General features: G+C 41.0%; 1 protein-coding gene across 7 annotated transcripts in view; it reads right to left on the reverse strand.

Moving 5' to 3' along the window:
- Positions 1-1,313: 1,313 nt before the first annotated feature.
- Positions 1,314-24,531, reverse strand: part of MOV10 (Mov10 RNA helicase) — a 29,905-nt gene continuing 6,687 nt past the window's right edge. For all 7 annotated transcript variants that reach the window (XM_020780609.3, XM_078393361.1, XM_078393364.1 and 4 more), the window contains 18 exons: positions 23,830-24,070; positions 21,698-21,835; positions 20,629-20,782; positions 20,211-20,365; positions 19,093-19,269; positions 18,739-18,886; positions 18,357-18,518; positions 17,307-17,410; positions 16,190-16,287; positions 15,565-15,684; positions 13,837-13,939; positions 12,209-12,326; positions 11,932-12,126; positions 8,480-8,551; positions 7,820-7,945; positions 5,778-5,866; positions 3,304-3,437; positions 1,314-2,840 (listed from right to left, as the gene is read on the reverse strand). In XM_020780609.3, the coding sequence (XP_020636268.3) occupies positions 2,776-2,840; positions 3,304-3,437; positions 5,778-5,866; positions 7,820-7,945; positions 8,480-8,551; positions 11,932-12,126; positions 12,209-12,326; positions 13,837-13,939; positions 15,565-15,684; positions 16,190-16,287; positions 17,307-17,410; positions 18,357-18,518; positions 18,739-18,886; positions 19,093-19,269; positions 20,211-20,365; positions 20,629-20,782; positions 21,698-21,835; positions 23,830-24,070 (2,399 nt within the window). In that variant the 3' untranslated portion in view covers positions 1,314-2,775. The remainder of the gene's footprint in view (positions 2,841-3,303; positions 3,438-5,777; positions 5,867-7,819; positions 7,946-8,479; positions 8,552-11,931; positions 12,127-12,208; positions 12,327-13,836; positions 13,940-15,564; positions 15,685-16,189; positions 16,288-17,306; positions 17,411-18,356; positions 18,519-18,738; positions 18,887-19,092; positions 19,270-20,210; positions 20,366-20,628; positions 20,783-21,697; positions 21,836-23,829; positions 24,071-24,531) is intronic.

Below are 24,531 nucleotides of genomic sequence, written 5' to 3' on the forward strand. Positions count from 1 at the left end.
ACATTAGTGAATGTAAGCTGACTTTCTACTTATGAGGACTTTGAAAAATAATATCCCTTCTGTAATTTGAAGTTATAGAGCCTGGTCTGACTGGCTAGGATTCAACCACTTCCTTACACTATACTACATATATAGATTCATCTAACATTTTGCTCTCAGAGTGAAGGATTTCATGGATCATTCTCAGGAAAGGAGTGGCAAATATCACACAGCTCCAGGAGCCATTGTGAAATTATTCTCTTTGCTGGAAATCTCACCTGTTGTAAGACCAGCAGCTGCTTCTCCTCTCTCTGCACCCGACATTTTAAAAATCAGCTCTTTGAGAAATTGTATAACAGCCTTCCAAAAACGGATCTCATGCTATGGAAAAAAAAAACTTGTTTTTTCTTTGGACAACACCCACTTCATTTTAGGAAAGGCTCAAATACCTACCTATAAAGTGCTCTCCCTACTGGTTCAGCACTTAGTCATCCGAAGCAGATACAGTATATGGTATTCCACTTCTAGGACCACTAGCAGAGAAGTTTCTTCTACCTGTGCATCTGCAGCATCCTCTAGACATTCCTCAGTGGCTAGCCTGCTAAGCATCTTGCTAGTAACTCATAGTTGCACCTGACTTCTATATGTGGTGTCTGCACAAGCAACAAGTGACCCCTGGTTCTTACAGTTGCTTGGATGAGCCTTGCCTTGTGATGCCTTCAGATTAGGGATGTCTTGGAGAAGTCTAGGTAAGTATGCTTAATCCTACCCTGTTTAGAAAAGTTTTCATGACAGATGAGCAAAAACACCAAAAGGGTACAAGGCACGTACCCATATTTGTGTAACACCAACTGCTTCTCCAGCTGAAGAGAAGCCAGCTTCTGCATCAGTTGAACCAGGATACAGTGCATAGGCATACAAGCCCAGTATACTTTTCTAAAAAGCCCACCTCATTGCCACTGCATGTTTACCCCTGAAGTACTTTCTATTTTTTACACCTGCATTATGGGTATGTTGCACCCATAATATTTTTAAAAACTTAACACACTGACAAACTTTTTTGTTGGAAGTTTTTTTACCATTGTGGGAACGGTGGGGAAACATAATCAACTGCAAGAGTAACTATTTGTCCAAAGAAAAGAAAGGAATCTGGGCCACTATACCTCTAGAAATAGGTGCACCAGAAATACAACATAATTCCCTAAAGATTGCTCCATTCTTATTATTTACCCCACCAGCTTCCCTGAGCATATACTGCTTTTGGTATTCCTAAGAAGCCAATAGATGTCAGCATTTATGGCCATGGCTGTGCCAGGAAGTGCACAAGAGACCAATATTCTTACTCTGTTTATTTTATAGGCAGGCAAAGGGCCAAATGCTGTTATGCCAGTCCGTGCATTGTACCAGCTGCTCCTTTAACATGCAGATGTCTAGCAGCCCAGAGAATAATAGTTGCTATTTGTTCCATTCTCAGTTCCTTCTTATTAATAGAAGTAATAAATCACTCAGGGGATAAGAAAATATGATTTCTCCAAAGTCACTTCAAGTTAAACATTTTGAACCTAACATGCAGTCAGTTAAAGCAGTGTTTCCCAATTTTAGTTGAATCATAGAATAATGGAGCTGGAAGGAGCTTATAAGGCCACTGAGTCCAATTCCCTGTTCAATGCAGGAATCCTAATCAAAGCAAATCTGACAGATGGCTGTTGAATTTTCTCTTGAATGCCTCCAACACTGGAGCATTGGTAAACAAATCTTACCCTCCTTCAGCTCTTGGAGTATTGTTGCAAAATGATCTCTTTCCAATTTATGCTCCTATGGGAAAGTTCATTCACCCATACTCCTTATTTTGATTATATTTGGGTCATACAGAGGTTACGCTATTTTCCATAGAAACCCTTACTCAGGAGTGGACAATGATGTAGGGCTTTCAATTCCCAGCATCGCTTATCATTGGCTATGGTTGCTAAAGTTTCCGGGAATTGCGATCTGATTTTGCCCAGCTTTGTTGTGACTCAATTCACAACTACCATGTGGAAAGTGTGTTTAGTTTTCCCTGCTTTCCCCAACTAATGCTAGCACTTAGTATCATCCAAGAAATTGATGAATTTATTTTAACAGACTACATGGGATGGACTCAAGGTGACGTATAAAACTTCATACAGCTGTTTTTTTTCTGGGGACTGCCAGATGTGCTGGGATGCAGCTGTCAGCACAGTCACTGAAGAGACTGTTATGTAGCATTTTCAAACATATATAATGAACAGTAGTCACATAAAACCATCCCAGCAAACATATAAAAATGGGATGGCAGTCATCATTTCTTAATGCCTCATGAAACATACTCACTCACCATCAAACACACAAAGGGGTTGAGATTAGAAGAGTGGCTTGCTGATCACAATCTCCGGAGCCATTGGAAGGATTGTGGAGGTTGTGGCAACAGCAGATCGGTGAGCGGACCTCGTTATGTCCACCTGTGTGGGGGTATTTGTATACGAATACCCCCATCTCTAGTTGAGATACAGGAAAGACTCTTTTTTAAAATGGGATTTAGTGCACACTGCATTGTCAATATTGGTAGCTGCAGTGTACCATTAGGGTCAGAATTTCTAAGGCACAGCAATTATGCATAATTTTGAGCACTGGCTTTAACTTCTGATAAACAGTACATATGACACCAAAACCCTGATTTGTGTCACTGAGATATCCTCAGCTCTTTCACTTTGTAAACAACAGAAACAGACATGGCTTGTGCATACAGAATGCAGTGGCTCCAAGGTAAGGACCAAGCGCTCAGTGATCATGTCTCCATTCTGGCTCCACTTGTTGCTGGATGTGACTCTCTCCTATGTTGTTCTCTGAAGAAGAAGAAGAAGAAGAAGAAGAAGAAGAAGAAAGCAGATTTCAGGAATACTCAAAAAGATACTCAAGATCTTATCCAATCTTAAACAATTGCCCACATTTTAAAGTGCGCACCCATCTGTTCCAAATAAGGAAGAGGTGTGACTTCATCAAACTTCTAAATAAAAGGTTTCTTTTTCATATCAAGGCAAATACTTTCAGTACTTCTGTCAGATGTGTGCAAAGAAAATCTTACTATCTATGCTTGTATTTGACCCTTGGCTATGATCAAATAAAGGTTGTAAAGCTGGAAAAAAAGCTGTTTCTTCCCACTTAATTTGGGGAACTGACCCCTCTTACCCCCAAGTCCATGGTCTATGGCACTAGACATGAGAAATAATGAAAAACAAACTCCTTCTCAAACATCCAGGATGCGATACGTGGTGAAATCTTAGCTTTACAGTCTCTGTAATTTCTTACCAACTGGCTGTCTATTCAAGCTCAGGGAACACAACTCTGCTGCCAACACTTCCTCCTCCTCCTCCTCCTCAGTTTCACCTTCTACGTAATGGTACCCTCGGTAAGCATTGTTTTTCCTGCAGTACTTGAGAAACCTGGGGACACAAAAAAGCAGAATTGTTAGGGCCACTCTCCAAACCAGAAGCCATTTAAATTTAGGAGTGAGCTTTAGAACACAGTAAAAGTGGATGAGATGGTTGGACAGTGTCATCGAAGCGACCAACATGAATTTGACCAAACTCCGGGAGGCAGTGGAAGACAGGAGGGCCTGGCCTGCTCTGGTCCATGGGGTCAAGAAGAGTCGGACATGACTAAACGACTAAACAACAACAAAAAGTGAAGAACAAGGTATCTGTACTAAACTAAAATGTACTTATATGTAATATGACAGTTGGTCATCATACTTTGGCCAAAATTCCACTGAGTAAATTCTGTCTGTTTAGGGGTGATGACATCATTGACAAGAAGAGGTTGCCAGTAATTAAGGAGTTCCCAAGGCACACACCCTCCTTGCCCACAATCACTTTCATTGTGGGCAACTCTGGCAAGTCCCAGGATCAAAACAGAAGCTCACCAATGTCATCTACGAAGGGACTGATTCCAGGCAAACCTGAAATAAGAACTTACTGACAATCTCCACAGGCAGTGCCATCATCACCCTTAAGCGAGCAGAGTTTATTCTAGAGAATTTTGGCCATTGTAAGAGGATGACCCAGTGAAAGAACACACGATTTGCACATGGAAAGTCCCAGTATTTAATTACTGGTTTCTGAAGTTAAAGAATCTCAAATAGCTCAAATGAAAAAAGACTTCCAACAGACACTTTGGCAAGCTGATGACAGTCAGAAAGGACAGCACTAATCTACACAGAACCAATCATAATAATTTAATATATGGGGGCTTCAAGTTCTCAGAGAACCAGACATTTATACTTTGGGGCAATATCTCTCCAGTACCACATAGACACACACTTTCCTACACATCAAACAACAAAGCCTCAAGTACAGCTGCAGAAAGTCTAGTTCCCAAGCCCCCAAAGTTTTCTCTTTAATCATGAATTGGAGAAAACAGCAAGGATTTGCCTGCAAGTGCTAGAGAATTCCTACAGGCTGTCTCTGATCAAAGACTGGGAAGGGCAATGACTTCCTTTCTTGCTGCAGCTTGTGCTCCTGGAAATGTCACTTTAATTCTCCTTGCAGAGAAGGGTCCTTGCTGAAATGCCAAGCAGCAAAGTGTAACCAGGCGCTTTGGCCAGAAACTTATTACAGTACTAACATGACATGGTCACATTCCCTCTGACATTATATGGCCTCCGAAGGACTCTGGGTGGAGGAATTGGGACTCCTGCTCCATTTTAGTTTTCAGTCCTGGTCTAGACCACTGGTTCTTAACCTTTGTTACTCAGATGTTTTTGGACTGCAACTCCCAGAAGCCTTCACCATCAGCTCTGCTGGCTGAGGTTTCTGGCAGTTGCAGTTCAAAAACACCTGAGTAACAAAAGTTAAGAACCAGTGGTCTAGGCTACAACACACCACAGTCAGAAACCAAGGATAATAAGGTTGCATCTTAAATCAGGTGCTGAGAGAATAGTCTGAAACAATTGACACCAGTCAAATAACACAATAATGAAGCATTAGATACACCTTTTGGTCTAATCCAGCATGGGTCTTTTTTCTTCTGAAGAACAAAACAGAAGACTATCATTTCAATTCAAATCTGACCTGCTCGCTAGTTCCAGACATTCTTCCATGAAAGGAGGCAACTCTTACCACTTCTCTGTCTAAAGAAGTGGACTTGTCGACAAAAGCTCTCATTAAAATATAGCAGTTAGCATATAAGTTACCACTTCTATATTATTTATTTTTCTTTTGTTTTTGCCTTAATACTTAAATCTAGCTGTACCATCTGGAAGTCAATTAATAGACTTCGAAACAAAGTTGGAAGATAAACAAATAATCATGTAAAATGGGTACTTGGATTTTCTGTGACCGTGCAGAGATTCAATTAATGCAGCACAAAAGAAGATCTAGCAAATGCCTAAAATAATGCTATTGAAGTGGCCCATTACTGTTTTTTAAAAATGGTCTAATTATCTTAATGCTTTCATTTGTTTTAATTTTACCTATGTTTCATATATGTCCATAATTTAAAATTGTGCAACACTCTGGGAAGGAGGGAGGGAGGGAGGGAGGGAGGGAGGAAGGAAGGAAGGAAGGAAGGAAGGAAGGAAGGAAGGAAGGAAGGAAGTATGCCTGTTACAATACCTCCCACAACTTCCCTCTGAGCTTTACAGAACGCACAGAGTTTACACCCCGATTTACTCAGATGCATCTCAGGATCACTGCAGGAGAAGAAAGTGGTCTGCCAGTTAAAATGTCTTGAGGGATAATGGGGAAAGGATGGGCTTTAGGGACTCACAAGAGTGTATCACTTACTCGCCCCAATGGAGATCTTTGGCAAGAGTTCTTGGATTCCCTATGATTATCAAGAGTGCCTTTGCTCTTGTAATGGCCACGTTGAAGCGCTGGAAATGGAGAGTGTGAAAAAAGAAAGAAAGGTTAAACCTATTTGTACACTTTGAAAGAGTTCAACATTCATGTAGAAGAAAATACTGCCCTGGGAGATGACCAAAGAAGATTACAATGCACCGAGGATCCCACATCCTTCACATTATTAGTCAATGGTATTCATTTTGTTAAATTGACTGTTTTTGCCTAGTGCTCCACTTAAGTATAATCACCTTTATTTGTTTTTGGATATGAGGAACACCATGTTTCTTGATGCTTCTTCTGTCAGTTGGCAGAGGGCCTATATGTGTCAACGGAAGGTAAGGAAGAGCTCACTGAGTGACTAGCACCTCTTTATCCAGACCAGTGATTCCCAACCTTGAGTCCCCAGATGTTCTTGGACTACAACTCCCAGACATCCTGGCTAGCTATTGCTGAAGGCTTTTGAGTGTTTTAATCTAAGAACATCCAGGGCCAAGGTTGGGAACCATTATCTATAGCTGGATAGGCAGAGCCAATTAAAATTGTATGTCCCCTAAGGTGAAAGCTGGTACTGGCTGTTTCTTCAAGCTCACAGACGCCATCTTAGGACTTTAACTACAGATACTTGCAGTTTCAATGAATTTTGGACTTCTGTTTATCCAGAGAACTCATCCACCATATTTCCATGCCCAGCTTTGTGAACAGTCTCAGAGAACTCAAAGTCCAATAAAATTGTTTTAACCAACCCTATTTCTGAAGTTTGCTCATGCATCGCAAAGCTGTGTTTCTATTTTGTCTTCCCAAAATTGAAGACAAAATTCTAAGCAGTAACTGAAGATTTGTGTTTCTTCTTTACAAGCAGCCTCTGTCTAGCATGAGAATACCATGTGATGGAAAGCTGAAAGAAGAGACTAAACCACAGGACTGGCATTTGAAGGGCCCATTATCCGCATGGTATTAAAGAGAACTGGGTGAAATGTCTAAGGCACATTTGGACATTTGCAATCCAATGTCTATGCTAATCTTCCTGGGAGTCACTGACAGTGTAAGAAAAGCAGAAAGTACGTATCTATGTGGTAGAGAAGAGCAAGGGGACAACCGCTTTCTTCAGCAAGACAAAAGCAAATCATTGTCTCACCCAGTGGAATGATTGAGAAACATTTCTGAAAATGTCTTTCTTCAGCAAGTTGAATTCCCATCATAATTATGCGACTTCCAAGGGTGTTCTGTTTGGGAGTGGAAGGAGATCTCATGCTCCACTCTATTCTGTATACTCTAAGCTGCCAATCAAAAATGGGAGTCTCGGCAGGATCTGCTGTGCCAATTTTGAGTGGTTACTACTATTATTGTTTCCACTTATATAACACCCCATAGTGCTACAGCACTCTCTGGGTGGTTTGCAATATAAGTATGCAAGGAACAACTTGACACACACACCCCCTAGTGGGCTGGGTACTCAATTTTCCAAGCTCAGAAGAATGGAAAGTTGAGTCAACCTCAAGCTGGCTACCTGAACCCATTGGGATCAAACTCAGGATGTGAGCAGAAGCTTGCCTGAACCACTGTGCCTCAGGGCTCACTGATGGTCAGCATCAGGGCTTGGAAAAGTTCCCCTTTTTTACTACATTTACTAGAAACCCCACGGCCACCATAGCCGATGGTCTTGTGGATTCTACAACCGACAGTATTAAAAAGTAATTTTTCCATCCTCTGGTCGGCACAATCAAGTGAAGCCTAGCTGTTTTCTCTTGGGGCATTTCCTCTACTCCCAGAGTTCTGATGAACTGGGAACATGGGAAGATGCTATCTGAATACAAACTATGATGAATCCAAGCCACAGAGAGGGACACAGCCTCTACTATAGCCCCTGGAAAGGAAGAGGAAACAGAAGATCCAAGCATTCTATGGTTATCTCCTGGATCCCGAAAGGAAGGAGACTAGATCAAAATGTGTTAATGATTTACAGGAGGATATGCACAGATTTGTACCTTGGGGTTCTTGAGAAAGCCAAGGTGAAATTCATCATGAAAAGCAGAATAACGATTGCTACTGCGCACTGTGGAAATGAGCACCACACGCCGCTCTTGACCCTGGAACTCCTCAACAGAACCCACCTGGAGAAAAAAGAAGAAGGGAATAGCTAGGTTAATAAGGGGATAGGAAATACTCAAGCTCCAAACTCCAAAGAGGCAGAAATATTGGAAAAATTATCTTTTTCTGAGGACAGTTCTTAGAGTCTTACAGCCAGCAACACAGCCATGGCCACAGCTGTGATTTTCAGGGAATTTTAATTTTTAAAAAGTCACATTTTTAGGCTCTATAGGTCAAGAAAATTAACAGAGGGTGCTGCCTTCTTCTTAGTAAATAAATAAGACAACAAGGTAGCTCTCATCAGGGTTGTTATAGCTGGTTCAGACATAGAAATTCTAATTCATGCAGTACCTTTGTTTTACTGCAGTATAGTACTATGATAAGGAAGTCCCATACCCGGTCACGTAAAGCCTCATTCGTGTACTTGACTAAAGCATTTGGTTTGTCAATATTGCTCTTTTAGGAGGATTTAAAGCCCTTTGAAGATTTATCACATTAGGAATGGACTATCACAACTGTATCTTCCACAGAACAGCTGGCACAAACTCAAGTCTCACCTTGAGGTCCTTGATATTGTTTAGATTCTTTAATCCAGATACCTTATTAATGGCAAATCTTATCTTCTGCACCTGTGAGAGATAAGAAAATTGAAACCAATTGTTGATGCCTTTCCAATCTTGTTACTGGGCTCAAATTACTGGCAAGCATCTTCTGGCTAGTCACCTTAGGTCAGGATGGACAAGTTCACCTGAAGGGCTGCATGCTGGTCTTTGCAGCCACCCACATCATAAGCCACCTCTGCCCCCAAATTAAAAAAAAATTAAACAGAAAAAGTTTTCAAACAGCCAGTTGTACCTCCTTGGGGCTTTGTGGGTGCAATTTTATCTTTTGGATTCACTAGAATGCCTCCCTCACTCCCAATTAACTTCCCCCCACTAAAAAAATTCATTAGAAAACATGGAAGAGCTTTTTCAGTTTTTTTGTTTGTTTGTTTTTAATATGTCCCTTGAACATCATTGTCATCTTTAGAAGTCTATATGCAGCAGAACTATGATCAGAGAATTTGACTTCCTTTCTCAGGACTGTTCTCTTTACTATGTGTCTTGATGGTTAGGGAATGGGCAGACAAGACTATACAGTGGGTATGGAACTGCCATTTGGACAGTACTCACAAATGCACAGAAACATTGAGACAAAAAGCTTTTTCAGTAACATCAACCAAGAATAGAGTTTCCTACTTGAAAACTGGAGCATTCCTTAGTAGGAAAATTAAATTGTGGAAGAGTGAACTTGTTTTTGTTTTTTTTTTTTAACTAAAATACTCTGGGCTTACCATTATATTATACCCATTTATATATTTATTTACTCTGTTATAAAAGTCACATTTTCAGCACCTTTTCAGAACATTAGTTCCTTGCTATTGTTTGCATTATTTCCTTGCTACCCCCATTTCTGCATTAAGGCTGTTAGAATGAGTTTCAGTTTATCCATCCATCCATTTATCCATCCGTTCATTTATCCATCCATCCATTTATCCATCCATCCATCCATCCAAATTGGCTTTGTAACTCAGCACTATAAATATTACAGGCTGAGAGTAAATTAGCTAAAATTTGAAGGAAACAGTACTCCTAAGTCTCCTTCCCAACAAAAGGAGTTATAATGCAACAAGATCTTTGACATAAGACATGGGTGGAGAACTCAACCGTCCAGACTCTTCATCCTGTCTCTCCCCCCAAAACACACTGATTTTCTGTGCCTCATGCTGCTCTTTTCCTCTGCTTCTCAGCAGTTTCCTGTCACATGGGAGTGGGGAATCAGAGAAGGAAAGCTTCAATTCATCATCCCCAGAGTATTACTCATGAAACAGCTGAAAACTACAAAAAAAGTTGCAGAAGGTCCAGATGAGCTGACTATGCAGGAGGTGACTGAGGTGTTTAGCCCAGAGAAAGGGGCTCCCTTTCCATTACTAGCTCAGCTAGAAAGGAGGAAAGGGAAGAGAACAGGAAATAACAAAAGCAAAGCAGGGAACAGGGAAGGTGAGAAAGAGAGGAGATGGGAAGCCAAGGGAAGACACACAGACAGAAAGGCCAACATAGAATGTCACTTCTAAATATGAGGTTTATATGAAAGATTATGAACATGTGCCTTGGGACAAAAGGAGATAAGAGCATATGCTGCATATGTATGAGGCTTATATGAAAAATTATGAAAATGTGCCCTGGGACAAAAGGAGATAAGAGTATATGCTGCATATGTATTCTCAGAGGCTTTCATGGCTGGGATCCGATGGTGGTTGTAGGTTTTTCAGGCTGTTTGGCTGTGTTCTGGAGGTTTTTCTTCCTAACGTTTTGCCTCTGTGACTAGCATCTTCAGAGGACAGAAGTTAGACCTCTGTCTGTGTTCTGGTGTAGTGTGAGGGACAGTTGAGTATTTGTAGCTGTGGGATCCGCTTTTTGTCCTTTCCAGGAGATTGGATGATGATGGTGATCAGGGTGTTTTTTGTTATGGGTGTATTGTCATGATAAAGGGGGAGATGATCTGTCACTGTGATGGGTGTTGTTAGCTAGTCTTTTATATGTTGCATAGCCTTCTCTTTTATTCTTTGAAAAGATAATCTCTGGTAGCTGTCCTAGTATGTTCTCCTACAAATGTTTTAATCTAGTTTCTAACTTCTCAAACAGCATGACAAGGGTTGCAATCCTTAGCATCTGAACTGCAATTCCCTTTTTCACAGTCAGCATGGCCAAGACCAGTGATCCATAGTATCTGGAAAGCACTGGGTTAGGAAAGACTGACTTAGGGAACTGACATGAGATGTCCTTAGCAGGCTGATAAATTATTTTCATTCAAAACTATGGTTTTAAGGTGTTACATACACACTTAAGGAAAAGTACGAGATGGTCAGAGAGAAAGACATGCAAAACACAGACATACAGTGGGGTCTTGACTTGAGAACTTAATCCGTATTGGAAGGCGGTTCTCAAGTCAAAAAGTTCTCAAGTCAAATCTGCATTTCCCATAGAAATGTATTGAAAACCATTTGATCCGTATCTGCTCTTTTCCGTCCATAGAAACTAATGGGAAGCTGCTATTCCGCCTTCGACCACTAGAGGGGGATATTTTGTTTCTTTTTTTCTTAGGTCAAGAAAGGTTCAAGGAAGGCAGGGAAAATACAGTCCAGGCAGTTCAGTACCAGGCAGTCTGAAGACTGTCTCCCAATCCACTCTCTAAACGCTGGGAGGAGTGAGGAAGCAGACAGGCACCCTTTTCACTGGCCAACAGTTAACTGAAAATTCACATTTTGCACTTTCCCTGCCTCCCACGTGGTTTTTTTTTCCAGTTCTTAACTCAAATCTAAGTACTTAAGTCAATATTTTCCTATGAGAGTGGTTCTTAAGTCAAAATGTTCTTAACTCAAGCCGTTCTTAAGTCAAGACCCCACTGTAAGTAACCTGACATCAAAATTTTCAAACTCATCTGGGTATCTGAGCTGTATGCTAGAAGTGGAAGAAATCCTTTTTTTTTTTTTTCTCAACTCCTTCACAGACCAGACTGGCCCATGCCTTTCCTAACTGCAGCAGGTTGACTCAGAAGCATATAACAGAATGGAACTGAAGGTCATGTGCACAGTTCAGGCATTAGTTGACACTACTGACACCTTCTCCTTGAAGAATGTAAGGTATGACCTGGGACATCTATAATAAAAAAATGCAAGTAGATAACAACTATTATGGCAGTTATTGAAAAATGTAGCCTGGCAATCCCAGATGCCTTGTTCATAGACAGCTCATGTTTTCAGTGACATCTTCCGCTTGCTTACAGGCAGACATGCTTGTATACAACAGAGGAAAGCTCTGGATACATTAGATAAAAAACATTTTGGTCATGTGAAACTATGCCCAGATTTTAGCAGAGCTTCGGAAAGAAAATATTATTTATTTTATTCATTCATTCATTCATTCATTCATTCATTCATTCATTACCTGAAACCGGGGGAAGTACTTACCTGCTTTCTGTATGGAGAAATGATGCCAATTTCTTTAGGGGAAATTTGAGACTGGCCTTTCTTGCCCTGATCTTCCAGCAGCAGTTTCTTCAAGTACTCAATCAGCACATTTATCTCAGCAGTGTTGAAAAATGAAGGGCTGTTTTCCTCTCGCTGGTCTTCTCCACAGACTCCATGGAAGATGATGGGAAAGCCCTGCAAGAAGAGTCCATCTCAGACACATGTGTCATGATACAGGATTCAGAAGACTCACGCAGTTCCTGCTACCCCTTCTCACCTGTTGAACCAGTTCTTTCCAGCTGCAGTAGGACTCAGTGATGAGGCGATCAGCATGTTCCTGCAGCTCTCCATCATAGAATGTCTCATTGGGGTACTTAAGAATGGCAGCATGGGATCTGGAGTGAAAGATGGAAATGAAATCAACAGGAACCACCTGAGACAAAATGGAAAGTGAAGGCAATCTCTCCCTTTCCTTTGTCCAATAGATGAGAAGCATTATGCTTCCCATCTCTGCCAAAGAACAGGCTCCCCCAAATTATGAGCAGCCTTGAAATTACTGCTGATCTGGAAGAATACAGAAAAGTGCATCTGAGACCCCTCCCCTTTCCATTAAGCAGCTTGCTTTTCCCACAAAATGTAGCAGAACAGAAGGCACTAATCCAAATGAGCAAGAGTGAAAACTAGACACTGGGCCCACTTTTCTCTATGGATAGAGAACACACACCATCTGCCTAAAGAACCCACTTCTGAGGTTTGCAAACCACCATCTATAGCTCTACACATTTAATGTCCTAGCTTTAGGTAGGTACCGTCTCTGTCTGTCTGTCTCTGTCTCTCTCTCTCTCTCACACACACACACACACTCACACACAGAACCCAAAAGCATCAGTTCTACCACAGCATAGTCCAGCAAGCATTTATTTTCAAAATGAGGGTCAAAAGGGATACGTTTTCCCTCTGTACTTAAAGAAATTCCTCTTTCCCTACAGCAGCTTCTTCTCAGTTTTTTTTAAAAATCCTTTAAATCAGCTTCCTAAGACAGGACAAAAAAAGAAGAGAAAAAGCTGTGACCAAATTTGGTATTTTCCCTCCACTTTTTCTTTCAGATGTGGAAAGTGGGACAGGTCTGTCACAAAGGGTGGAGAGCCACGGGGTAGAATGGAGCCTACTAAGCAGACCATGGAGAGTGAAAGGGAAAGTGGATCTGCTCGTTCATGCTGTGAATCATACAGGAGTGACCAAGGAATTTTTTAGAAGGCACAGAAGACGCAACCTGCTCTTGCAGGAAACTTTAACTGCTCAATAGTGCAGTTCAAAAGAACAAGACAGAAATGTAAGAAAGGTCATTTATCCTGGATGTCTGTTAGAACTAATGTTTTGATTATGATGGCAAGTGTATTGGCTAACTGCTGCTGCTGCTACAGACACACTGGACAGCATTGGTTAAAAACTTTTTTCAGACTTGGTCCCCATCACGAAAGCTGCGGGATTAATGGCGTACTTCACAAGGATGTAATGAAGAAGATTAAGGCAAACAACATGTAGACTGTTGCATACTAAACACTGTTCTTTCTTCCTGTACTGTATGTCCAACTTAACTGTTTTGCCATCATCCTCCACAGCAAACAGAGGAGCTTGTTTTCAGATGCCTGAGACAGCAACAATGAATGGCACAGGGTCAGCCTTTCGATGTCACTGGAACTAAAAAGTTGGGGAATTTCCAAGATGGGTTTCTGCCACCAGCTGTTAAAAAGCTGGCCATAGGCTACAGTTTTCATTTTAAACTAGAAGAAGAGAACCCAGGAACATGAATTTGCCCCTTCCTGTCTTGTACAACACAGTTTCAATCTGGACATTGCACTGCTCTCACTCCATCTGCTGGAATTCTGAGGCACAGCAGATTACCTATAGTTCCGCAGCAGCTTGGTGATACACTGTGGGTTGTAATGTTCGTCCTTCTTTTGATACAGTGGGTTCTGTCGCATCAGCCGCTCTAACAGGGAAAGCCCTAGAGAAGAAAAGTTTGCAAATCAATGTGTGCCTTCTTATCTGGTCTTTTCCCAACCGTCTCTCAGAGAAGCATAAACACAAGTGTTAATGTTTTATTTCTTTTTTTATTTGTGTATAATTATTTCTACAGCTGTTTTCATCATAGTTTTTGTGAGATTGTTTGGCAGTTTGGGTGTGTGTGTGGCAGATGACATTTGCTTATACAGTGGTGCCTCGCATAACGTTTGCTTCGTTTAACGTTTTTTTCGCTTAACGTTTATTTTTTCAGAGTCAGATTGTGCTTCGTATAACATTTTTCCCTATGGGCGATTTTCACATAGCGATTTTGGGACCATGCTTCGCTTAACGTTTTTGGTTTTAGGTCCCCTGCTTCACTTAAAGATGTTCATTTTTTCAATTACAAAAGTGTCTTAACATGTTGAAAAACGGTTTTAAATGCTTGGAATTGTTAGTGCACCTTCTAAAATGTGTACATACTTAATTTGGCGTTGATCTGACTTTTCGTTAATTTTTTGTGAATTTTTTTCTCCCCCATAGGAAACAATGGAGCTGTCAGATTTTGACAGCTGTCAAAAGTTGGGGGGAAAAAATTCAGCATAAATTAACGAAAAGTCAGATCAAAGCCAAATTAACTTTTGCATCCGTTTTAGAGGGTGCAGAAGCTAATCCAAGCATTTAAAACCATTTTTGACCCTTTTATGACACACTTAAATTTGCAAAAATTGACTTTGCAAAGCCATTGAAATGTATTGAGTCGGCTTCAATACATTCCAATGGAGGAAACACTGTATTGTTTAACAATGTTTCCTATGGGTTTTTTCGCTTAAGGACGCCAATCCGTGCCTATTGGAACGGATTAACCGGTTTCCAATGCATTCCTATGGGAAATGGTGTTTCGCATAAAGTTTTTTTCGCATAAGGTTTTTTTTTTGGAACCAATTAAAAACGTTATGCGAGGCACCACTGTATCATTATAAACCTTCTAGATTAGTGGCTTGCATATTTGTTTATTTGTTCATTCATTCATATGCAGATGCTACAGCACATCTACCATTAACAACATGAACAACGTAAATGTGACTAAGTAAAAAAACCATTTGCATGCATTGTGCTCACATAAAGAGAGCGGACTGAACCAAACCAGCAATATTTCTTAATTTCAGAGTTTTGTTGCTGTGCTTAAAAATTGTGTCTTGCAAAAGAGCTGGACTGCAACTCTCATATCCCCAGGCAGACTGGTAATTGATCATGCTAGCTGGGAATGATGCAGGTTGTTGTGCCACCCAAATGGAGCATGCCACATTTGAGAGGGAGGGCCAGTTGAAAATAATGCTGACCCAGGCCCAGCTTTGTAGAAACAATTTGCCCTGTTGAATGTGTCTTCCACACCAACTGCACCACCAGCCCACCATCAGCTGAGCCTAAAAAGCTAGACTGAAATGGGGTTCCAGGGAAAATTCCCACAGACTGCATTAAAAATACAGATATTCTACTGTTTCCACCTGTGGAATTCAATAACTTTACCCTTTTCCCATCAGGGTAAAGTAAATAATCTGCCTGCACCAGATGTAAATACAAGAGCTATGCCAAGGAATTCTTCACTACTGCCTGTTCCTCACTCACCCAATCCATGTTCAGTACCCAAAGGAGAACGCAAGATTGGTCCCAGTTGCTGAGGGTCCCCTGCCAAAACCAGCTGCCCACCTTTAGGATTAGTCTTTGGGTCCACAGTGGTTAGGATACCTAGAGGGGGAAATGATAGGGCTCAACATGCCTCAGCAGTTACTCAGTCAGATCCGCAGGCAGAGATATGAGCTGTGCAATCCCGTCCCCCTTTGCTCAACGCTTTAACAATTACGGTCAGGCCCGAGAATTGATACTATTTGGAATGTGTTTTGACACAAAGGCAGCTCGGCATTTTGTGATGAGAACAAGCGAGATAAGAAAACTAGACAAAATAAATGATGTTTTAAAATACTGAAGGACATTTCTCAGGGCAAGATTTCCTTCCAAGGACTTCTGGTCCCTCCAAGGCAAACCCTGAGACTTTAGGAAACACAAAACATAAACACTCACAGTGATATAAGTATGTACATAAGATGGCAGTACTCACAATGCACCATGTCTGCCCATCAGGCAAACTAAGTGGGCTTGCATTCTGTTCCATCAAAAACAACAACATCATGTTCTAAAGTTTCTGCCCAGGAATATTTCTTTTCAAGATATGCCTGTACATGCCATTACTCACCTGCAACAGCAATCAGAGTCTCCGTTTCAATAGCATAGCCACTCTCATCAATGAAGACATGAGAAAAATGTCCTGGTGGGAAATTAGCTGAGACTAGTCTAGCCAAAACAGACATGAAAGTGAGGGTTGTGAAAGGGCATTCAACTTCCCAGCTATAGCACAATCATTCCAAATGTCTGCCTTCAAAATACTAAATAGAAAAAACCAGCTTCCCTTTCAATGTAACAAATAGGATCAAGGTAGTCAGTAGAACAAAACATACCACCTGTTTCCTCTCACCTCTCTGCCATTCCCCTCTTGCTTCTCATTTGTTCAGTGCCTCAAATCATGTTATTTAGTCATACTGGCAAAAGAGAAATGATGCAACTTACAGTGGCAAATTGCTGCTAATTTAAAAGTCCCCACTTGGAGTCCTCATTGTACATTAATTGGGTACCTTGGTGTGCAACCAGGATTCCAAACAGAGACTCATTAATTAGGGGCAATCTGCTACTGCAAGTTACACTCCTTCCCTGCCACCAGGGTCATTTGTGTTTTTATACCATCCTTCTACCAGGGTGTTCAGGGCAAAGTTTGTTCCCTCCTCTACTCCATCTTCACTCTCAAAATGATCCTGTAAAGTGATTTTACTATTTCTACCCTTTCCTCATTAAGAGGAAATCCAGTATTTACTAGGAACAATTTATTGCTACTGCTGTTCAACATTCCCACTTTTCCCACGTTTCTATTTTTAATTCCTTTCCTCTCACACTCTCTTGTGAGTCTCTGTCAGGACAAGTTTCTGAATACTCAAACTCCAGGTTACATGGTATACCTTGTGGGTTAAGCTAAGAGATAGTGAATGGCCTATGATCATCCAGTGAAAAGGAATGTGGAAACATCCTCTTCATTTTAAAAAAATATATCCTCCTACAGTAATGAGAACAAAAATAGGAGGGAGGTGATTGTACACAATTTTGTGGCAATAACAGAAACAAACACTTTCCATTTCAACCTATTTATTAAAAAGTACTTTCTTCTAAGACTATGGCATCCCCCCTATACACACAGAAAAACTTTCACCTATTTCTAACCTTTCCTTATTTGTTATTCTTCCACAGTGCTCAACATTTCGTACCTTCCCGCCGGCACAAGTGTAGTAATGATGACACGATAGTTCTGCAGTGTCTCTTTGCTGGGATAAACCGGGCAGTTCCGTGTTGCATCCCAGTTGCAGAAAGGCTAAAACAAAAGGTGGAGATCAGATACAGGTCTGGATTGGGAGCTACTTTGTCTAGTAACTTCCTTGCTCCAATTATCTTAATACAGGACATGACAATCTGTGTTATCAGATAAGGTGCTAACAGACTACTCAATTAGTTACTGACTAATATTATTCTCTGATGTTTCCAACAATGGGAGTTAAAAACAATAAATACAACCATTTCAAAAACTTTATAGATTTATTATGAATGAGGATAGGAATTTGATCTTTTCTTGGTAGTATTTTAATGGTGTCCCATTAATTGTTTTGCTCACAGAAGAAGTAAGAAATGATTAAACATATTGTAACTGAAATCCTATTGTGTAGTTAGACAAACAGAATAACTTTAGGAGTAAATTGCTGCAAATTAAGAGAACTCCACATAAATTATCTGTTGCATACTGAGTCATATGACTCTGTGCAACACATATTGTCTATGGAGGTTAGCTAATGGTAATTAGATTTAAAAGTTACATCAGTTGTGTGACTGTGCAACAGCATTTCAGCTAGTGTGAATGTATGTATGCATAATTAGAGCAAAAAAAAACTAATAATGTCAGTTGCCTTGCCCCAGTTCATAACAAAACAGAACACAGAGTGAATTGTCATAACAAAACCACAAAACTTCATTGTTTTGAAAGCAGAAGGGACATTAAACACACAGAGAATATGTGTAAAGAGTCTCACACAGAAAATTAAGCACTGGTTCTTTTTATACTTCTAAATAAAGTTATTCAGAGTGCAAGTTCTATGGGATGTATAATATACAGTGGTGCCCCGCATAGCGAGGTTAATCCGTTCTGGATTAACCTTCGCTATGGGGAAACATCACTATACGGATTTTTAAAAAACCATTGGAACGCATTAAACATCGTTTAAGCCATGAGAGTAAGCTTAGGTTGGAAAGAAGACACTAGGACACACCTTAACATCTTCAGGAATTGCATTATAATCCCTACTGCTTGCATTCATTCGGTAAATGGTCCTCTTTTCCAAGTGTTCCTTCAAAAGCTGGCAGAGCAGGTCACAAGCACTATTGGAGGGAGCACAGACAAGCACGTGGGACCCCTCAATGTGGAGCAATACCTGTGCAGATATAAATTGTGATAATCAGCCAACAAAAGCGCACACTTCCAGGTTTACAAGAACAGTTGCAGCAAAAGTAGAGTGGCTACTCTGGTTGGGGATCTGGGAAGTTGTGGTCCACCACAGTAATTTTTCCAAGTCCTGCCTAAGACTCCAAGACAACTTCAATGCCCCCCAAAATGCAGTGCCTTTGTGCTAACTGATCAAACACTTTCCTCACCTGCTTGATGGCCTCCACCATGGTGACTGTTTTGCCAGTCCCTGGAGGTCCAAATATAATGTAAGGAGCTGGTCTAGAAGCTCCCGACACCACTTGGTAGATAGCCCTCTTCTGTTCCTCATTTTTCTCAAGGCTGCGGTTACAGAAGCTGGAGTGTGGGGAAAGAGGGAGAAAGCAAAGAGGTAGCAACGTAGTGGACATTGAGCACAGTCAGTGCTCCCTCATCCCATACATCCATGTGAACCTCAGCTCCAACACCTTAGTCAGAGCATCTCACGGGCAGGAAGGGAATTTTGCCCATATTTAGCCTCATCCTACTATGCAGTTACCCCCAGTGCTACCCCACTCACGCACCTGAGGCCATGACCAGTCGAGAGTAGGGATGTCCCATAAGACATAGATGGGAAAAGCAGTTGGTGCAGCTGCCTCTCTTGGGCCAGCTCTGCAGCACGATGCTGGACACGTAATGGCAGGCGATTGAAGGTGAAAGTCACATTGAACTTCATGTTTTTGATAAATTTAGACTGCAATCTGAGAAAAGGACACACGTGTAAGGAAGCACTTTGAAAGCCTCCTCATAAAGGCTACTAAATGTGCATTACCCTTTCTACTTTCAACTAGCTTACTCTTTCCTGCACTGGGTCCCATACAACCTCCCTGATCTATCTTTCTGGGAGCTACTATAGTCCCATCTCTTAAACTTAGGCCAGGTCTAATAGTCACTCTAATCTACTAATTGAGCATATTTTCACACTGCTCCTATTTCCATTTTTAAATTTTCCCATTTTCCCCTTATTGTTCAAGACAATCTCCAGTCTCCTTCAGCCATTCTCCAACTTGATGTTTTCTTTAAAAAAAAAAACACTGGGAATTGGAAATGGATTCCAAGACTAAGACTAAGATGGCAGTGGTGGCTGTATCTTCATTCTCTCCAATATCTTTCATTTCTCTTTTTATGTTTTATCTCTTTTCTCTGGGTTTGTGTTTTGTTTTTTTGTAAGCTGTATGAGCTTCTGGGGTTCCCTCTTAGTGTCTTTTTTTCTCCTATCCATGGAGTATTGTTTCTACTTGAAACTGAAGGAGAGGCCTTACGCCAAGAAAGTGCCTGAGTAAACTGCTTCTACTCCTTCATCTATTGCGCCTTTCCAACCCACTTTCCAGTTCAGCCTATACTGTACTTCTCTGGGACCTGTCCTCCTTCTTTGTCTTCTTTCACGTGTGCTTGTCTGGCACCAAGTGCACTAACTTTGACCATTGAATGGTGCGTCCATGCAAGCAACATCCTTATAACCTTGGACCGTCAGCTCCTAAAATAAGGATATTTCTTGAAGCCAAGGCAGAAATGACAATAACCTATCATACTAATGAATCTCCACCTCGCCACACACACACATACACAAAATACAATGGCACTGGCAATCTAAAAAGTATTTTTAGGAAGTATTATCTAAATCACAAACCAGAAGACTCACCTTTCACAGAAGCCCAGCTTGACTTTGTCCAACTCCACAGCATGAACATAGCCCTTATACTGAACAACTGGATGATGTGTTTGCTCTTCAGCCAAGGTTGCAAAAAGGTGGTCACCCTTCAGTACTGATGGGCGGTTTTCTGCCACACCAGGCACCTGTAGCAAAGGACAGACCTGATTTGAAACGCAGCTATCCCATTCTATCAGTGTGTCCTTAATAATTACTGTATCTGGAACAACAGCGTGGAGAGCTTGGCTGAGACTGAGAATGCAGAGTCCCTAATTGTATATAGATAACAGTGTGTACATCCGGAGTACAACTGGTCTTGCTGCCTAGGGGATTCTAGACGCTGCAGTCCAAAACAGGTATGCACAAATCTCACAATTACAATACAAGTTCTAGGTTGTTTCTTGCTCACCTTTAGAACGAGGAGATTCCCATTGGGAACCATACAAACATCATGCATATCATATCGGTGGATGTCTACCTCCATTTGGATCTCCTCCAGGAAAAGGAGCAGGCAAAACTTGGCACGATAGTTATCAAATTGCAAGGGAGCTTTCAGATCACTCCTATGGAAGTGCAAGATAGGATCACATCAAATTTAGTCTCCCTGGCTCTGTGGAGGCAGTCTAAATCTACACATTTCATCAGAAATGGGAGGAGTTGCTAGATACCAGTGGTAGAGTCCACGTCTTGAAAGCAAAAGGTTTCAGGCACAACTGGTAGGACCCCAAGTAGTGCTGGGAAACACTCCAGCTTCAAAACCTGGGAAGCGGCTGCCAGTCAGTATTGCCAGTGCTGGGCTATATGGACCAGAGGCCTGACTTAGTGTAAGCAGCTTCCTCTAGTCCAACAAATGGGAGAGATAAAGCCATAGTCTCCCCTTGTCATTTCTACCACATCTCATGTATCTACTGTATGCATATTTGCCACTTTTGGGGACAGTTTTTTGACCTTTCTTAACACTCCACTCGAAACAACAACTGAGGAGGAGAAAAGAGAGAGAGAGAGAGAAAGAACAACAACATACTGGTATTAAGGTCAATGGCAAACCAATGTAGACAACTTTAAAATCCAGTTAAACATAAACAATGGTGTTACTAAATAAGAACCAAAGGATAAAACCCAGTTTTTAGTCTTTTTCTTCCAGCTCTACCACATGCAAATAAAGAAGAAAAAGAAAAGAAAAAAGAAAAAACGATTTGAAGGTCATGGACCACCAAGAGGGGCATTCCTTAACATCTGCCAAAGGAACATGTGCAGTACACATATGCTTGTGTGTGTTTTATGTGATATCAGAAAGAAATGCTATAGACATGAACAGTACAGCCAAGAAAAGTACATACACTATACAGAGAGCCCATGGCCATGGTGTATGGGCTTCCAATTAATAAACGTTGCTCTGTAAACTTGGGAAGTGGCTTGTATCTAGAACACAGTATATGTTGTCTTCCTCAGTTCATAAAAATGGGATGCAAACTTACTGAAGCTTGTCAACTTTGGCACGGGTATCATCATGGAGCGTTTGTCTTTCATTAAGGCACTTAACCAGATCTTTCAGTTCTGGTGGATATTTGTACATCTTCAGAGGCATTTCCCGTTGGAGCTCATACTGCAAAGAGCTTAAGATGTAGAATAAACACAAGGTTGTGCAGTGTTAGAACATTGCTTAAGACAATACAACAGCTAGAAATCTCCATTTGTAACAATGCCAGGCCATATTCAGTACCAGTAGAATCTCAGGCCCTGCACAGGATTCCTGTGTGGAGCTGGTATGCTTTCCCTCCAAGTTCAGGGAGACCAATCCAGACATCCAGAATGGGCTGCTGTAAAATGGATCTGGGGCATCCTGATTAAAACTGCCATTTCAGGCTTTAGTTAATTTGGGTTTCCTAACCATACATTACACTGGCTAGATCCAATGGGAGCTGCTCTCTGACAACATCTAAAAACTTGAACTTTGCCCATGCTGGGCTACAAGGACTGGTTTTCAATTTCAGCCAATCTTGTCAGCCCAAAATATTCAGTATTATTTTACCTTCAAGAACAGAATGCAGCTACATGGGAATTTACACAACCCTTCTTGAATTTATTTCTGACACCAGGAGGGAAACATCCACAAAGGGCAAGCTTATCATTGGCTAAATATGATCTCCAATGGTATATATTTTTTAAAAACATAGTTGTCGTTTCCAGTGACAGATTTAGTGCAAAACAAAGCTCTTCTGATCAATGACCACATGAAAAGAACATTAGCTTTCCAAGTTGAGCCTCCTTTCATCAAAGCATTTTTGTTCATTTTTACATTTATGGCTTGGAAAGAAATATTTGACTCTGCAACACTCCAGATGTTTGTAAACAACAAATTATTTCCATTTAACATCTCTTTGTCTTTGCTTGCTTTTTCAAAAGTAAGTCCTGTCAGATTCTCTCACTGTCTCTCTCTCTCTCTCTTTTTCCTAATTCTTATGGAAAACCAACATCACTGGATGGAAGAAAAGGGTAACGTATGTAATGTTGATGTTTATAACCAGCTAAGCCAGGGGTCTCCAAATTTTTCATCAGGAGATGCTTGACAATTTGGAGTGTGCACTCAGTCCCACCCGCCCGCACTCCCGCACACCCGCCTCCACTGGCACGCCTGCCAGGTCGGATAAAAGGCAAGGTGGGCTGGATGTAGTTTGGAGACCCCTGAGCTAAACTGAAAACTAAGAATAAAACACTACAGTATTTCACAAGTTAAGATTTCCATGAGAACTCAAGAAGCCTTTTTGTAAAAGGACAGCAAGAAAATCTTATGTTAATGGTGGTGAATTTCTTAAAAGACTCATCTCTACTGCCTGGATATTTCTCTCTCTCTCTCTCTCTCTCTCTCTCTCTCTCTCTCTCTCTCTCTCTCTCTCTCTGTGTGTGTGTGTGTGTGTGTGTGTGTGTGTGTGTGTGTGTGTGTGTTTATTGTCCAGCACCAATGCAAACCACCATGAAAGCTTCAATGAGAAGGTCTCTAAGGGCACCACAAAATGATCAGCTAGTTTTGCTGCAACAGGGAAACATTCCTCTGGAAACTGTTGGTACATAATTAATTGACACGTGCCTATTTATTACTTGACAATGAGATGACTAGATGATGGCCTACCTGGGCGAAACCACTGCCACTGTTCAAATATTTTTTTAAAAAAAGCCCGAGTATCATCTGCAAAGGTGGTGGTGGAACTTCCGGCCTTCCATTTTTATTTATTTATTTGTTTAACTCCTGTAATCTCTTCTCACTAAACTTGCTGTGGAGAGCTGATCTGAATTACAGATCAAAACCTCCGGATGTCTAAATGTCCCTAATCCCTGATGGGCAGAGTGCAAGGAACTTTTTTTAAAAAGTAGCATGAACCGAGAGTTAACAACCTGCATTGATGACAGAATGAAATAGAGAAAAGCTTGGGGACTGATTAATTCAACATGCAGATGAGGGAAAGATAGAGGGCAGAAGATAAGAAGCAGCAAGGTTTGTTTAAGGATGGAATTCCTGAAGTGTGCAGTCAGAAAAGACATGGTTCAAGAAGGAGAGGGAGAGACTGGTACAGACAAAAGGAGCATGAGAATGAAAATTACTGCCACATACTCGTTTGGTGGGATACCATCCACTATTGTGACCATCTGTGGTCTGTGTAGTTTGGCTTGGTAAGGCTGATAAGCTGCTGTAGGACCAAGTTCTTCTGCAAATTCACTGTTGCAGACAGCAGACACAAAACGCCCTATGAAGAAGGGCCCAGTCTGCTCGCTTGTGAACTCAAACTTCACGGCAAGAGAAAAGAAGCCATACTCCTGCGTCAGGCAGTGCACCAAGATTTTAAATGTTGCTCCTGAAGACAAGAAAGCCTCTTTCATTACAAGCAGACAGGGAAGATCAGTGTGCCTGTTTTCTTTGTGCTCTTATGATCTCTCTGAAGTACAAGAAACTACGTGAAGTTAAGAAACTGGTACACATAACTCTTTCAAAGTATACACCATTTAAAAATCACCAACAAACCAGGATCTGTGGCCAGAATCCTATTACTTAAACTCATTAGATAGTTTATTACCATACATCAATTGCACAAATTTGCAAACAAGAAATACAAGCTTCAACTGCTTAACTGGCAGAAATTTAGTGCTGAAGTTAGCCTTTGGAGGTAATAGGATTCTGGCCTGTGCATATTTGTCATTTGATTCTTTATCAATTATTGAGTAAAATACAAAACTTATTCTTTTTCATGTGGCAGTATTAATACTGTAATTCTGTTCTACTTAAAACTATTACAAAAAAGTTGCACATTTATAAGTC

The sequence above is a fragment of the Pogona vitticeps genome, chromosome 4 (assembly GCF_051106095.1).
Source record: "Pogona vitticeps strain Pit_001003342236 chromosome 4, PviZW2.1, whole genome shotgun sequence".
NCBI lineage: Eukaryota > Metazoa > Chordata > Lepidosauria > Squamata > Agamidae > Pogona > Pogona vitticeps.